The sequence below is a fragment of the Lissotriton helveticus genome, chromosome 6, assembly GCF_964261635.1.
Source record: "Lissotriton helveticus chromosome 6, aLisHel1.1, whole genome shotgun sequence".
Classification (NCBI taxonomy): domain Eukaryota; kingdom Metazoa; phylum Chordata; class Amphibia; order Caudata; family Salamandridae; genus Lissotriton; species Lissotriton helveticus.
Window position 1 is genome coordinate 842,981,443 of NC_136067.1, and position 15,369 is coordinate 842,996,811.

The 15,369-nt window shown below is 43.3% G+C and overlaps 1 protein-coding gene across 4 annotated transcripts in view; it reads left to right on the forward strand.

The window, feature by feature from the left end:
- The window catches only part of POPDC1 (popeye domain cAMP effector 1), a 339,238-nt gene that overhangs the window by 272,784 nt on the left and 51,085 nt on the right, over positions 1-15,369 (forward strand). For all 4 annotated transcript variants that reach the window (XM_078648448.1, XM_078648445.1, XM_078648444.1 and 1 more), the window contains one exon: positions 11,676-11,813. In XM_078648448.1, coding sequence (XP_078504574.1) covers positions 11,676-11,813 — 138 coding nt within the window. The remainder of the gene's footprint in view (positions 1-11,675; positions 11,814-15,369) is intronic.

Consider the following 15,369-nt stretch of genomic DNA (forward strand, 5'->3'; position numbering starts at 1 on the left):
TTAGGTTACAGAAACTCTAAGCCAAAGGTACAGTTTCTTCTTCTTTCTTTGGCATATGGTTACAATAAAAATGTATGTATATGATACTGCTCTTTGCTTGAAGGTGGAAAATTGCATAATGTTAGGGGATTTTAACATCCATATGGACGTTGAGTTGGACAGTGAAACGATTAAAATCAAGGACATCACTGTTCCTCTTGGTCTAATTCCTTACATCTCAAGTGCGACTCATGATAAGGGTCACACGCTTGACCAAGTGTTCTCCACCTTTCCCCTTATTATGTCCCATCCCACCCCTGTTCTCTGGTCTGACCATTCTTTGATCAGTTTTGTAATTCAGGCCAGAAGTAAAACATCTTATACTAATTCAGACCACCTCAGGCACCCCAGAAGACCTCTGCATAAAATTACTCCTGAGATTCTGGCTCAAGCGCTTCAGGAATATCCCTGTATCCTATCCGGCCATCTGGAGAGGGACCTTGAAACCTTCCAGGAATGGTTAACTGAAAGGCTTGATGATCTTGCTCCTCTTTCTACCCCCTCTTCATCTGTCAAGCGCTGCTCGGCCCCTTGGTTTTCTAAATCACTTGCTCTGGCACGGCGTAACTGTAAGGTAGCCGAAAGACTCTGGCGGAAGCATTATGATCAAGAAGCTAAGTCTGCCTATAAACTATCTATTAAATCTTACCACTTTGACATTCTTGAGGCCAAAAAGAACTATTTTTCAGATAGAATTGAGTCTGCGTCAAATTCCAGTAAAGAAATTTTTACCATTGTCAAAGAGTTTATCTCTCCCAAATCTAGCATAGTCCAGCACAAGTTCTCCGAACCTTGGGTAAAGGAGCTGGCCATTTTCTTTAACACTAAAATCAAATTGATTCAAGAATCTTTTCCACCAGCTGCCCTTATTGCATCATTGCATGACTCCAATCTGACGTCCTTATCTCCTGATTCCTGCCCCATTCTATCGGAGTTTCCTCCTTTATTGGAATCTAATTCTCTGGATCTTCTACTCAGGATTAAATCTGGCTCTCCGCTTGACCCGTGTCCGGCGAGCTTTTTAGCCAGGAATGCCATGACTCTGAATTCCTTAATCTCTTCTGTTTTGAACCTTTCTTTGTCCTGCGGCATGGTTCCGCCAGCCTGGAAGAAGGCAATGGTCGTTCCCCTTCTAAAAAAAACAGGCCTTGATCCAGAGATACATGCTAACTATAGGCCCATATCTCTCCTGCCCAGTTTGGCTAAGATCGTCGAGAAGCACGTTCACTCTGTGCTTTCTTCCTTCCTTGAAGACCATGGGTTACTCCACTCTACCCAATCTGGCTTCCGCTCCAACTTGAGCACTGAGACCGCTCTTTTGGAAGTTAACGAAGCCATTAAGGAAGTTCTCGACACAGGCGGAAGAGCAATGCTGGTGTTGTTGGATCTGTCGGCGGCCTTCGACACCGTCCCGCATGATGCCCTCTTGAGAAGACTTCACGAGATCGGTCTCAGAGGGACGGTGTTGAGCTGGCTGAGATCTTACCTAGCGGGTCGTCGACAAGTGGTCTGGGCCCCCCCGTACTCCGCCGAGATGCCGCCTATGGATGTCGGAGTCCCACAAGGGTCGGTGCTGAGCCCGACCCTTTTTAACATCTTCATGACTCCATTGGCGGTACTGGCGGAGTCAATGGGTGCCCAGATCATATCATACGCTGACGACACCCAGCTCCTCTTCACCTGCAAGAAGGGCATGGAGTTCGACGGGGAGAGCATCCGTGGTTGCCTTGGGGCTGTCTTCAACTGGTTTCAGCGAAGCAGCCTCAAGTGCAACCCTGATAAATCTGAGGTGCTCTTCTTCGGCTGTCAGGCAGATCCGCCCTGGCAGGAATGGTGGCCGGTTTGCATGTCCCCCCCCTCCTCCTCCTCTTTGGTCGCCAAAAACCTTGGGGTCAAAATTGATAACACCCTTGCTTTGAAAACACAGATCACAGGTCTCACGGGTACCTGTTTTGGTCTGCTAAAAATGATGCGCAAATTCCTTCCTCTGCTCCCTCTAGCCCATAGGAAGCTGACAGTACAAGCTCTGATTTGTTCCAGGCTTGACTATTCAAATATCCTCTACCTGGGTTTGCCGGATTATCTCTTGCACAAACTCCAGGTTGTACAAAATTCTGCGGCCAGAGCCATCTTCGGCCTACCCCGGCAAGCCAGATCATCTGAGTTGCTTTCCTCCCTGCACTGGCTTTCGATTAAGAAGCGAATCACATTCAAAGCTCTTACACTGGCCCATAAGGCACTCCATTTGGTAGGGGCCTCCTACATTCAGAAACGGCTTTCTTTCTACAAGCCCACCAGATCTCTCCGGTCGGAAAATCTTGGCCTGGCAATGGTGCCTCCCATTAAGAAGGCCAGAATTGGTGGACGTTCCTTTAAACATCTCGCCCCCAAACTATGGAACTCCCTTCCCGTTGATCTCCGCCGCATCCCCAACCTGTTTGCCTTTAGAAAGGCCCTGAAAACTTGGCTTTTTAATCAGTAATTCTGTTATGTTTTTGTTGTCCTTCTCCTTTTTTCAGTAATGGGTCAGAAAGCGCCGGGACACTCCTTGGAGTAGCCGTGCGCTATATAAGTCACCCATTAACATAACATAACACTGCACATTGTTGCCAAGGCCAGACTTACTGGATGTTTCATTGCTTTTTTTATTTCATCTATTTACATCACCCCATTTCACATACAAACACTAATTGTGACTGGCTTCTGCTTCACAAGCACCTATGCTTTGTTTGGCTGTGTTATAATAAATGTACAGAATTCTTAACACGAATGCTGGACCTAAAACACTGGAAATAACTGTATCTCAGATGGTCCATGGTCCTCTATTCCTTTTCAATACATTGCCAATGCATAAAATAGTAAAAGTGCTACAGAAATTAAGTTAGTAGCTCATCAATAGTCTGTCTGTCACATATGCTCGATAACAGGAATAGGGTGTAGTTTGCAGGGTTGCACGTTAACGTCCTGAGGTACCATGGGAGAGTGTAACGACAGAATGGATTTGTGCATCTTACCATTCCTCTCTTCTCTGTCCTGCTTAGAGAAAAAAAACGTTTTCAATTAAAGTATTTTCATTATGTAAATAACTAACGAGTCACGGGCTTTCCTCACTCCTGTCATTCGTGCTGTACTTTTTCTGGGATACTACGCTCCATGGCAAAGTAATTATTTCCCCGCTGCTAAAAGATGCAGTATGACAGTAGTATGTGTTTGGTACTTGCAGCCGAGCTCTGAAACTTACTCTTTATAACTGAAATCAAAGAGCCCCTCAAATTTGATAAAAAATATAAAGGTCCCTTTTCTCCCGTAACCTGACCAATGGCTCATGGGTCAGTCTTAAGTCTTAGGACATCATGTACAAAACCAGTTTACAGTCTGTAAGGCTGAACATAAAATCAGAGCCTTTCAGACTGCACACTGTTCATTTTTTTTATTCACCAAACCCAATTTGTGATTCAGTAAGAAGTTACCAAATTTGACAGGATCACTAATTGGGTTTGGGAATAAATATTGTTATGGTATGTGGAAAGTGCATGTCAAGGGTGTCCCTTCCAGATACAGAATCTTTAAGGTATGTATTAATGTTTTGTGACCGAAATCTAGTTGCAAAACGTTAATATTTTGCCACCTTCTCAAAGGAGGTGATAAGCCACTCCCAAATAGGAAGGGGTCCTCAAGGGAGTGCGCCTGAACATTTTAAACCACTGCCTGTTCATAAAAAAGGTTTGAATAATTATTCTTTATTTTTATTTTTTTAAATGCATTCCGTTTTTCCGTTTTCCTTTGAGGAAAGGGGGCTGCATTTGAAAAAATATATATATTGTTTTATTTAAAAGCAATCACAGACATTGTGGTCTGGTGACCCTAGGAGGCCATGATTCATGTGAATGTAGCCAATCGTAGTGGGTGACAAAGTACATCGTATTTCATGCATATTATTGAGGTAGGTTGAATTGCGACACACTATGAATCAGTATTTTGAGAACAAACCTATTATTACATAAGTTGGTTCTCCAAAATACCAATGGATTCTTTAGAAGTTGGGCAAATTGCGACCACTTCTAACAAATCCATTTTGTACATTCCATTTAAAGAATCGCAAGTTGCGAATTGTTATTTGTCGCAATTTACAATTCCTTAAATTGAATCTTTGTAAATGAGGACCTTAATTCGGTGATTGTTCTCAAAGGCCCTTAACATGACAGACAATTGTGTCTTATAAAACTGCATAACATAAAAATATTTGCCAAAGGGGTAATGCCGATGATTCAGTGTTTACAGTGAAGAGAGTATGAGTTTTGACTCCAAAAATGCCGGAGATGAGCGAGGAGAAATACATACTATGCTGTTATTCTCCCAGCAGCATACAGTGTTACAGTTTCATGCAGGGTGTGGTTATTCCCTACAAATGTAACAAGCACAAATCTCTACTGGTATTGGAAGAGCAGGGATGAGCATGTAACAACAATCGCAAAGGTACGGGAGGTGGTGACTGCTCACATTACTGCTTCTATCATGGTATCAGTGCAGTGACAGGGTTTTAAAAGACTGTACTATACCAGACTGTAAAAACCAGATTTATCTGCTTGGGTATTCATTTGAAAGTACTGCGCGCAAAAGCCCTGCTCTTCACCCTAGATTCTGGCCTAGTGACCAGGCGTCCCGTATTTGCCCGGACAGCAGCTGTCCCGGCAGACTTCAACAATTTTGGCTCATGTCCCGGTTTTTAGAGATGGTCGACTGAAACCAGTGAGAGGCACTAATTGGGTGTTCTAAAGTTGTGCTAGCTAACATCTGTTATTAGTAAGCAATTTCTCTTAGTGCTTCTGTTCTGTGTTTCTATGCTGATATGAGTTGTCATTCTGCGCAGCACCGTTGATGCAAAATTGTAGTCCGTCTTCTATTTTTGCAAAATGTCCCGGTTTTTGGTTCTCAAGATCTGGTTACCCATCTGGCCACACATTTTAGAATGAATTCACTCCACCCATCCATCTCCCGTTGCACCCGGATCATGCTGAAGGCAGCTATATACGAACAAAGTTTGCATTGTTTTCTACATCCCAGCAATAAGGCTTTTTCAACAAAAGATCTGTGGGTAGACAAACAACCACTGAAAAAGCCAACTGCTAATCCAGGGGTCTCCAACCAGTCGATCGCGAGCAACCGGTAGCTCGCCAACAAACTACCAGTAGCTCGCGGTCCGATGCTCACTTTTGTACCCTGTCACTGTCATTATGTTATTTTCATGCCTTTTCGAGCTCTTGTCTGTTTGTGTCGTTCCTTCCGGTATTACACTGCTGCCATTGACTATTAAGTTAGCTGGGGCGGGGAGAAGCGGGTGAAGTCGGCCTGCCAGAAGCATGGTTTTAGATTGCCGCCCTAGGGGGCCCTACAATGCACATTACAATTCGGACATCGCTGCAGCCTTGGGGCTGGCTGCGTGATTCAAGCAAATGGACACTCACTCAGCCCTGCAGTGGCCTCCTTGATACCACGTGGCCTGTCATAGCATGAGCATCACCAAGCAGTGCCCTCCCCCATGACAACCCAGGATGTTTGGACAATGTCGACACCAGCTTAAATTTGCTGTTCCTGGTGCCAGCTGCTGCTAGGCTTGAGTAACACCTTTTAACTAAGGGTGGGCGGCCAGCTACGCTCCGTGCACGGAGTGCGCGTAGTGCCGTCTCCTACGCATTTTGCGTAGCGGGCGTAGCCAGGCGGCACTACGCGCGCTCCGCAGACGGAGCGTAGCCGGCCGCCACCCGCCTCCCTCCCGCCCTCCCTAAATATGCAAATAAAAGGATTTAAAGGTTTTAAAAACACTTACCTGTCCGCCGCGTCCCCGGGGCTCCCTCTCCCGTCCCTGAAATCGCGCCGCCGCCATTTCGGATACTAATGCGCATGCGCGGGCGGCCGCGCATGCGCATTTCTCATGAGAAATGCGCATGCGCGGCCGCCCGCGCATGCGCATTAGTATCCGAAATGGCGGCGGCGCGATTCCAGGGACGGGAGAGGGAGCCCCGGGGACGCGGCGGACAGGTAAGTGTTTTTAAAACCTTTAAATACTTTTATTTGCATATTTAGGGAGGGCGGGAGGGAGGCGGGTGGCGCGTAGTGGGGCTACGCAGAGTGCGCGGGTGGGCGTAGTTTTGCGCCCACTTCGCGTAGCTCCGCGGAGCCCCACTACGCACACTACGCCCAGGGTTACTTTTAACCATGTGGGCAGAGGAAGTCATGCTCTCTGGGGCCACATGGACTAGGCATCGGAAGATGTGTGTTTTATTCCTGGGGGCCACCCCACCCGAAGCACTAGCAGACAATGATTGCCGCCCAGTGAAAACAGGAGGAGGACTGACCTGAGCCCTTATGCGGGAGGTGGAGGGTGCATGGGGCACACTGTCATCCAGATTGTATAGAGATGGCCCTCTCCTGACGGGCCTGCATGTTGAAGAGGCTGGTAAGCACGCACCTGTTGTCTAATCACGATGTTCCCAGCAGCGCTGAGCTGCCTTTAAAAGATGACTGCTGCCGTTTAAAAGACACCTCTGCAGCCACGGTAGACCAGCATTGCAGGCAGCATGCAGTCCGTGCCCTCTGCTGAGCACCAGGCCCAGTCAAGAGAGCAGTTTATGCATTTTTGCCTAGCGTGACCCCAGCAGCAGAGCACCAGCATTGACTGAGGCCACAGAGGGACGAGTGATGCCTGCAGCCAGCAGTGTCCTTGACATGATGCCACTCGACCTGCAGCAGCATGCCCCCTTCAGAGACAGCGCCTCTGCCCATGTTGAACGTGCGATGCCAGCAGATTAGCACTGCAACCATCCGCAGGAAGACCAAGTTATGGTAAATCTACAAATTTTTTCATGTCGCAGACGGGGTCAATTTGTGATATTTATTTGTTTCCATGGATATTATGCCTAAATGTCACACGTAAGCAACCTAAAAACATAGCAGCTGTGAAGTTGTTCCTGGCCCCAAACCGGACCCAGATACATCATTTTACATTTATTTTCATTCAAATTTAATGAAATGATGACAGAAAGGTATAATAACTTCCTGTTTTCGGTTTGTGCCTAGGGACAACTTGCAAGCGGTACCTTATTTTTTTTTTTAATCCCTGAAAAACGCTGCTTTGATTTCATGAAATAATGGGAGAAATTTAAAATCAAGTGTTAATTTTATGGCACAATGAGCATAAGGCTCAACACCTCACTTATGTATCCCATTTGAAAAAAGTACTTAACCAACCCATGTAGTGACTATATTTTTCTGAGGCCAATGAACATGGGAAGCTGAAACATGAATCAAGCTTAGGTGTATGGCCCCATCCTTGCACGAGCACAGGTTTGAAAATATTGCAAATGATGACACAAAAGTCATACAAAAACGGTATCCTTTAAAAAATGAAGTTCTTTTATTTCTCCACCATGGTGAAGCATTTCAACGAAGCATCAAATTCCACCACTGCTTTAAGAGGCATTTCGAAAAGTTATAGTTTTTAAACATGAAACAGTCATGGACTGCCACGGTCCCTTATGTTATGACAATGCTATATTAATGTACTAAGAGGCAAGCGATGTGTAACAGCTTTATATTCTCTTGGGGGAGATTTTTGCACAGTGCATACCCTGAACTCAAGCATTTCAAGTTACAGTTATGCGTGATAATAAAAAAAAGAAGGCACAATGTAATAAAATTGTTGTATCGCAGCATTTATATATTTTCAAGAGCTTATTACCCCTATGTGGGGCACTGAGGTGCTTACATATATGGCCAGCAGGCTATGCCATGTAGGATGTGTGGTTGGTATGGTGTTGTCGTTGTCTTGTGATCCTGTGTGGAAGTGTTTCCGTGTCATACGTGATGACAACTGAGGTGCCTTTACTGTGTAATGGGACGGAGCAGTGTAGTTGATGACCAGGAATGAGAGGCAGACATTCAGTTTTCAGCATGTTGGTAGCTTTACACAGCTCTGCAAGTCCCTATAATTTTATGATTGTAGTGTGATTCGCTGGTGACTGCAGAGGCCAGGATCACACAGTCTGTTCAAGAGGGAAGTGGGATAGGATTTGGTTTCATGTTGTGCTTTGCATATACTAAATGGGTAACTATTTCTCTCTTGTGGCCCTTAAATCAATGAAGCTGTGTGTGGGGGGACTCTGGGAACAATTCGCGAGTTGCTCAGCCTTTAGTAGCTCACGACGATTTTCACTGATCGGAAGTAGCTCTCACTACAGAAAAGGTTGGAGACCCCTGTGCTAATCCAACGCCAAGATACCCACGGGTGTGATGTGCTTTACAAATGCACGTTATGTTATTACTGAAATCCGTACTCACACCAGCGCACAGGTCAGGGCTTCTGTGAAGAAACTGGCAGATACATATATTGCGTTATGCTTCTTGAAACCCAAAATATTGTAAATAATTACAGTATTTCCCAGTTACTGCAAATGAGCGTCAGGTAATATGATGGTGTTTTCTTTTGCCACAAGAGGGCGCCACGAGATTGTTCATTAATCTGGGCACACCGTGTGACTGTATAAGGACGTTTTCATGTTTTTTTATGTTGCCCTTTACCACTTTCCAAATAACATTGCATAAATTAGTTTAACCCATTTAAAAAATATTTATTACATGCGTTCAGTATTTTTTATTATACAGACTGCACAAACAAAAAATGCTCTCTCTTGCGCAGTGTTAGCACTAAATTCGCAAGCATTTCATAATAAAGTAACAGTCACACTGCAAACGTGAAACAGAAGACTGTTGGCATCGTTCAGTACTTTGTGGCAGTATAACCAATATGCTGCCTAATTAAAATTCTTCACTTCTGCACATTTATACCAAAAGGCAACTGTCGTGAAAACATAAAAATGATGCAATATCATGTATTGAAACGTTAAATACTATCCTTCAGCGGCACACAGTTGATTCATATGTTTTGCTTCTACACAAATTTATGTTCATTGCGCTGTCTTCTCTAAATCGGGTGTTCTGCTAAATGAAACATGTTAATTTCCATTTTGCTTCTCTTGCTATTTAAATAGTCACACAAGACAGTTATAATCAGTTTTTATAAGCTGCATCACTTTCCACAATGGTGAATATATAAAAAAACGAATTATTGATATTATTCCTCATCATCAAAAAATGTAATGCGGATGTTAAAAATCTATAAAAGCAAAACATAATATCAATTACAATTTCAGTAAATGCATAAGTACAACTTCACGTAAATAAACTGAAGGGGATCCAGCAAGATTTAATTCCCATCACACGATAACTAACCTGCCTGGTACGTTCCATTAAGATTACAATTAATTTAAGAGCAATCTATTCATCGCAGACGCATTCATCATCACCTCCACCCTTTGCCTCATGTTGACCGCCTCCGTAAGAACACGTCCAGTCGAATAACATTATTCATGATCTCACCGCAGTACATAAGGACGAGATCGGGCGCCTTCAGGCTGGTATGGCCATAGGCACCACAGACATAGTACATAAGGATGTGTGCGCGGAACAATCGGGTGCAGCCAAGCATCGCAGACGGACATGATTGGAGGATAGGTTTGGGACATCCTGTAGACTCACAAAGGTATCAGAGGTCCCCTCTTCCTCTGTGAGAGAGGATGGTCGTACAGAGTACATACGTCTCCAGGACAGAGTCATGAAGCAGCTGCTCGAGCCCACCCTCGCGCGGGCACGTAGAACTGCACCGTCTGTGACCCGGGGGGACTGGCTCTTCCTGGGATGCGCCCTAGAACCACGCGCACACGGTTGCTTTCCGTATTAGTCCGAAATGAAATTCTAAACTAAACCCCCCGTCCCCCACCCCCCCAAAAAATGGCAACTGATCACAAGGTAAAATAAATTCCAAATCTCAAGATACATTGTTACACACTCAGCCTAGACGTGCCAACAAAATGCAATGGCATTAAAAACGGATGATGCTCACTTTCCTTCCAAGTGGTACAAAAGGGGGTGGTGATGGACGGAGCATCTGAACCAATCAAACACTCACACCCAGTCAACAGACCTGGGTTTAATCCATCACCGTTCTTTAGCCCACTCTGCCACCCCAGTTCAGACATGGCTATATGCAAATCAGTCTGACCCTGTGCCTCATGGGAACAGTCCAGTCCGAACTGCCAAGCCATGCCTTCCCTGGACCGGAAACAAGCTTCCGAGGTCCGGTTTCTGGCATTTCAGCCGTCTTCAGTTTCCTTCCAAAGCAGAAGAAGTTTCCTACCCGGGTTGAAACTGAATTAAAAAAAATTGGTCAACCGCTAGTAAGCGCGAGGTCCAGGTGCTTCCATGCAATAAAGCTTGTTGTTGTTATTCTCAGATAAAGGCGTTTAGGAAAATAGATATGTTTGTATTAGTGGTTTTAGCAGTCCTCGAAGTGCAGTAAAAAAAAGTATGGGAACTGTGATGCTACGTGTAAGGGGGCGGGGCAAGGGGTGGGGTGAGTGTGGGCGTGGCTACAAAACCAAAATAATCTCTATCTTTATTCAGTCTTTCACCTTCTGGTAACTACATATAAAATAACACACATCTTACATGAAAATTAATATGTTAATCACTGGGAAATACACTATCTTAAAATCTGAACCCTCTATCAGTTAATGCACTGCACCAAATCCTGGTTGATGCAATGGAGAATAGTGACTTGTGTATGTTTAGTGCTATAGTGTCCCAGTCTGTGACAGAACGCACTGTGAAAATGCATGACATTATTTCAAACTTGCATTACACACAGTATAATCTAGGCCGCTACAGAATGTGCATAAAGGTTTAAAATAAAAAGTGTTTCCAAAATATAGATTTTTTTGCACGGTGTACATAGTGCATTTTTGTTAATTTTAATAATTGTCTATTAAAAGCACAGAATTCACAGCTTAAAATGTAACTCCCTTACCATACCCCTCAAAAAGAATAAATGTGTGTCATAAGGAAGCAATTTTGTATGGTTACTGTCTTTTAAAAAAACACACTTCACATCTTAATAGGTAGCTCCCTTACAGTACCTCCCGAAATTAATAAATGTGTATCACCAGGAAGTTTCAAGGGATTCCATCAGTTAAAGCCAATACCGGCTTCCAGGCACCCTTTACATTTGCAGATTCAGCATTTGGCACATTTACACTTCTTTCAGGTAATCAGGCACCCTGACACGAAGACTTGTTTTTCTGTCTTCCCCTCTTTCTGTTTCACAGCTCAGGAGGCTACCTGAATGACACTTTGGCTGAAGCTTTTCAGCTCCTGGAATTAACCATCCCAGGACAGCTGACTTTTGACAAGAAGTAGAGGAACTGTTTTCCTAAAATTAAAAAGTAAGGGCACGCCATGCCCCTCAGATCCCCCCTCCCCACTTGGACCACTGGGTTTTAGAGTGGATTCAAAAGATGAATGTTTGCCTAATCCCCCTGCTGGCTCAATAATAGGCCCCGCCTTCCTTTCCAACGGCCCCTCTGCTTCATATAAACGTTTGCCCTCTGGCACGTTGGCACTCCACACCTAGTAGCAATATTGCTACTAGACGCCTACTCGTCTCAGTGCTTTGGGCAGCATCGCAAATTGTGAGCAGAACATTTTTAATAAATCAAATATACCTTTGTCTTATTTTCAGGTAGCCAAAAAGATAGACCGCCAGCCCAGCCTTTGCTCTCAGCTTTCTGTCATGCAAATGAGGAACAGCATGGCGAGCACAAGTGACAGTGAGGATGGCTTGCACAACTTTCTCCGGGCGACCTCAACAGCTTCATCTATCCGTAAGTGACACCTAACTCATTTCAGCGTAATTAGAAATTCCTGCTGAGTTCCTCTCAGTTACCTCCCACTTGACAATGTAAAATGCTCACATTTAGGGCTTGCTTTCTTGAATTTATTTTACAATTATGAAACATGGATTAAAATGTAAATCAATTAATGTATTTATGTTCCAGTCTACTGTAGCCTGATTTAAATGTTCTTTTATATCACCTGTGGGGTTTATTTTTGAAAACTGTAAGTCTCTTCAGCATCAGCTCCCAAGATTTGTAAAGCTCCCAATGTTGCATAGCCATAATCGCTGGATTTCCCCCATTGTTATTATATTGCCTACTTGTACCTGCAAAGTAATGTCAGTGTTCTTCAGTGGGAGAGGTGGATGAGTTTCATTACAATAATCCAAGTGATGGAGAGCTGTAAACGTGTTCCTGGGTGTTGTGCCACAAAATCTCCTTCAGAACATCGACGATATTGCATCCACAATATCGACTTTACCACTACATCGCAAGGTAAGTGTTTGTAGAGTTACGAATAGGAAATATAGATTTACCTTGGCAGTGTAGTGGTATGCGATATACTAGTTGCAATATTATTGTAGGTTGATATTTTAAATGCGGATAAAGGGACATATGTCCACATTCCTAAAGATGTGTTTTTTTAAAAAAAACTCTTCTGGACATATCTCAAACCAATAAACAATATTAGAAAACATCAATCAAAATAAAGGTGAGGTACACAAACAGCCCAGTTCCACATTAAAAAGCGAACTTTGCCAATAATGTAGATTGTGATAAAAGTAGTTCTCAAATGGTGCCTGGCCACTGCTAGGACCCAGCGAGACGCACTCTCTCTGTGCTCCAGGAACCTAATTTCTGTGGAAGCCTCCTGAAGCTATGTAGCTTGTTCCTGAAGTTACCTTAGCGGCTTAGCCCCTTCTTTGATGTGGCAGGCATTGGGCACCAGCAGAGGGAAGTAGGCAGCTGTTCTCTAGCCTGACAGAGACTCTAGGAACAGCAGAGCTTACCTCTTTCCATGACAGCGGTCATCCTGCGATTGGGATCCTGCGATTCAAGATGACCGCTGTCATGGAAGGAGGTAAACTCACATGAAGGTTTGCGGCATGATGGGCTGGTGCGCTACATCAGTACTGGAAATCTTGGATATGGTCTTTGATGTTTCATCACTACACATAGGACTTTTCTATCCCTGCCAAATGCCAGACAACTGTGATTTGAACTTGTTAAAGTGTATCACAGGCATTGTGAAGGGAAGGAGAAGCATACATGTCCTCATGTACGGCTCTGCAGTATGCTATAATGGAGGATTGTTATATCCTTGGAGTGGAGTGAGTGGTGGTAGACAAGTGTTTCCAGCTCATAAGAAAATATTATAGTTACAACATAAGGGTTGTTGTGGTTCTACGTAATAATCAGTAAGATGTCTATAGCTCATCACGTCTGATCATTCTGGGTTTTAGAGGATTCATCCTGGTGGCATTACGCAGAAGGCCACATGAAGTGAAGCCCATGTTTGCGGAACATTTGCCCCCGGAGTGAGGGATCCGCAATTTACACTCTACCTTCATGTGTTCGTCCTACTCTGGCAGTGACTGACTGGTGTTCCTCTGAATTTCAGCATCAAACTCTTGTAATATCCTTTTTGTAGACTCTAAGACTCACAATTGTTCCCTTGACTGTAAGAGCAAAAAATAAATTGTCAAAGACCCCTTTGATAAAAAGAGTAATTCATGGGCAATATAACTGCAAAGGCGGTGATGCATTCTTCAGGTCAGTTTTTCTCCGAGGTGATATGCAGGCTCCCTCTACTAAGGCAACATACAACTTCTAATGCAGTAATTGCGTAAAGACTTTGTAAAATCCTTTTCCGAGGTGGACTATTCTCTTGAGCAGTTTGAAACCATAGTGAATCACTTGGAGGTGTTAATGGCCGAACAAGCCAACAAACCTGATGAACTGATGGTAAGGCTGACCTTCCTGGAACAACATCATCATACAATGCAAAAGCTTGACGGCCGTTAAAATTGTTCCAGGTGAAACAATTTGTATAGAAGAGGAGTTAATGCTGTCCTCATAAACTCTGTACGTGAAATGCAGCATGCAAAAGCTATTTTGCACAATTCAAAAGGACTCAGGTTAAAAATGATATTGTTGCTGCATCATGAAAATTAGATTCTATCCAATCTGAAGTAGATACTATTACCACTTTTAAGGACGTCTCGCTCGTCATGCTTGACAGAAGAAGGGAATTCAGGGGCTTCACACTGCCTCTACTCAGCAATAAAATTCATATTGCCTGGGATTCTGTTTTCGTTTGTTGTTCTTAATCAGTGGGAAACAACATTTTCAGTCATGATTAATGATGAAGTTGTGAAAATCATTGTTTATAATAACATGGTTTGAAAATCTTAATGGTAGTTTCTGAGACACACTTAATAACCAGGGGATGAAGTTCAGTTTTATGTCTAGTGATGTGCCTGATCCAAAATATCTGCAATCTACTCCACTGGTAGAGGTCCTTCAACAGGGTGTCCAACAACGATGGTATGTTGCAGACCAGAGGTCCATCCTGATAGGAATCATAATCTCTAAATAGTTAAGAGGGCTGGATCTGTTGCAGAATCATTTTAATTTCATTTCAAATAACTTTATTCGATTCAAAAAAAGAATCATAAAAGTATACTATTAAAATAACAAGTATCATACATTCAATCACAAATCGTATTTCACAGTTCATGTTCAAAGTACCAAAATTCACAAACTATGAACAATGACGGGGGTATACATTACAATAGTGAGGTAGATCATTGAAAAGTACTGGTTAAAATCTTTCACGTTGACCTCCCAAGATCATTAAAAAAGTTTTTAAACTGCAGTGCATTCTCAATATACAAAATATCATATTTAAAAAGACATAGTATCAATAAAAATTCATAGTTCATAGCGTTTCTTAATAGAAAGTGCAGATCTGATAAAACTAAGCATAGAGCTACATATAACATCATATGACAATAATCTCAGGTACTCAAAACCTTCCATATACGTACAAGGTCTAATATCCTTCAAAAGGGGTTTGATAAAACGATCTCTCGGAGCTTTATAAAGTGAACAGAAGAGGACAAAGTGCACTGTTCTTTGTTGGGCTGCATTATTACATGGGCAAGGGGGCAGTCTCTCACACCAGCCCCCTTGTTTCGGTAAAGCTGCCAAAAAGTGCAATATTTGCAACCAAAATCTAGTCAAATAGAAGCGCCATTGTGTGTGCGTAGTAAATGACAAATAAAACTGTTGTTGTGGTATGACCGCTTGATCATATGTTAATATTTCTTGCCTATGCGATCCTTCAACAGTGTAATAAGTATTCTTAATGACCTTCTTCATGTTCGAATTAATAGAGCCCGGATCATCATAAAAACGTTCTAACCCTATTTTATGGAAAGTTTCCTTTACATAGCGTAACCAGGGTATCGACATAGCCTTATCAAGATTCATGCAATCCTTTAAAATTTCTTTTGTGAATGACAAGTCCTCAGAGGTCCAT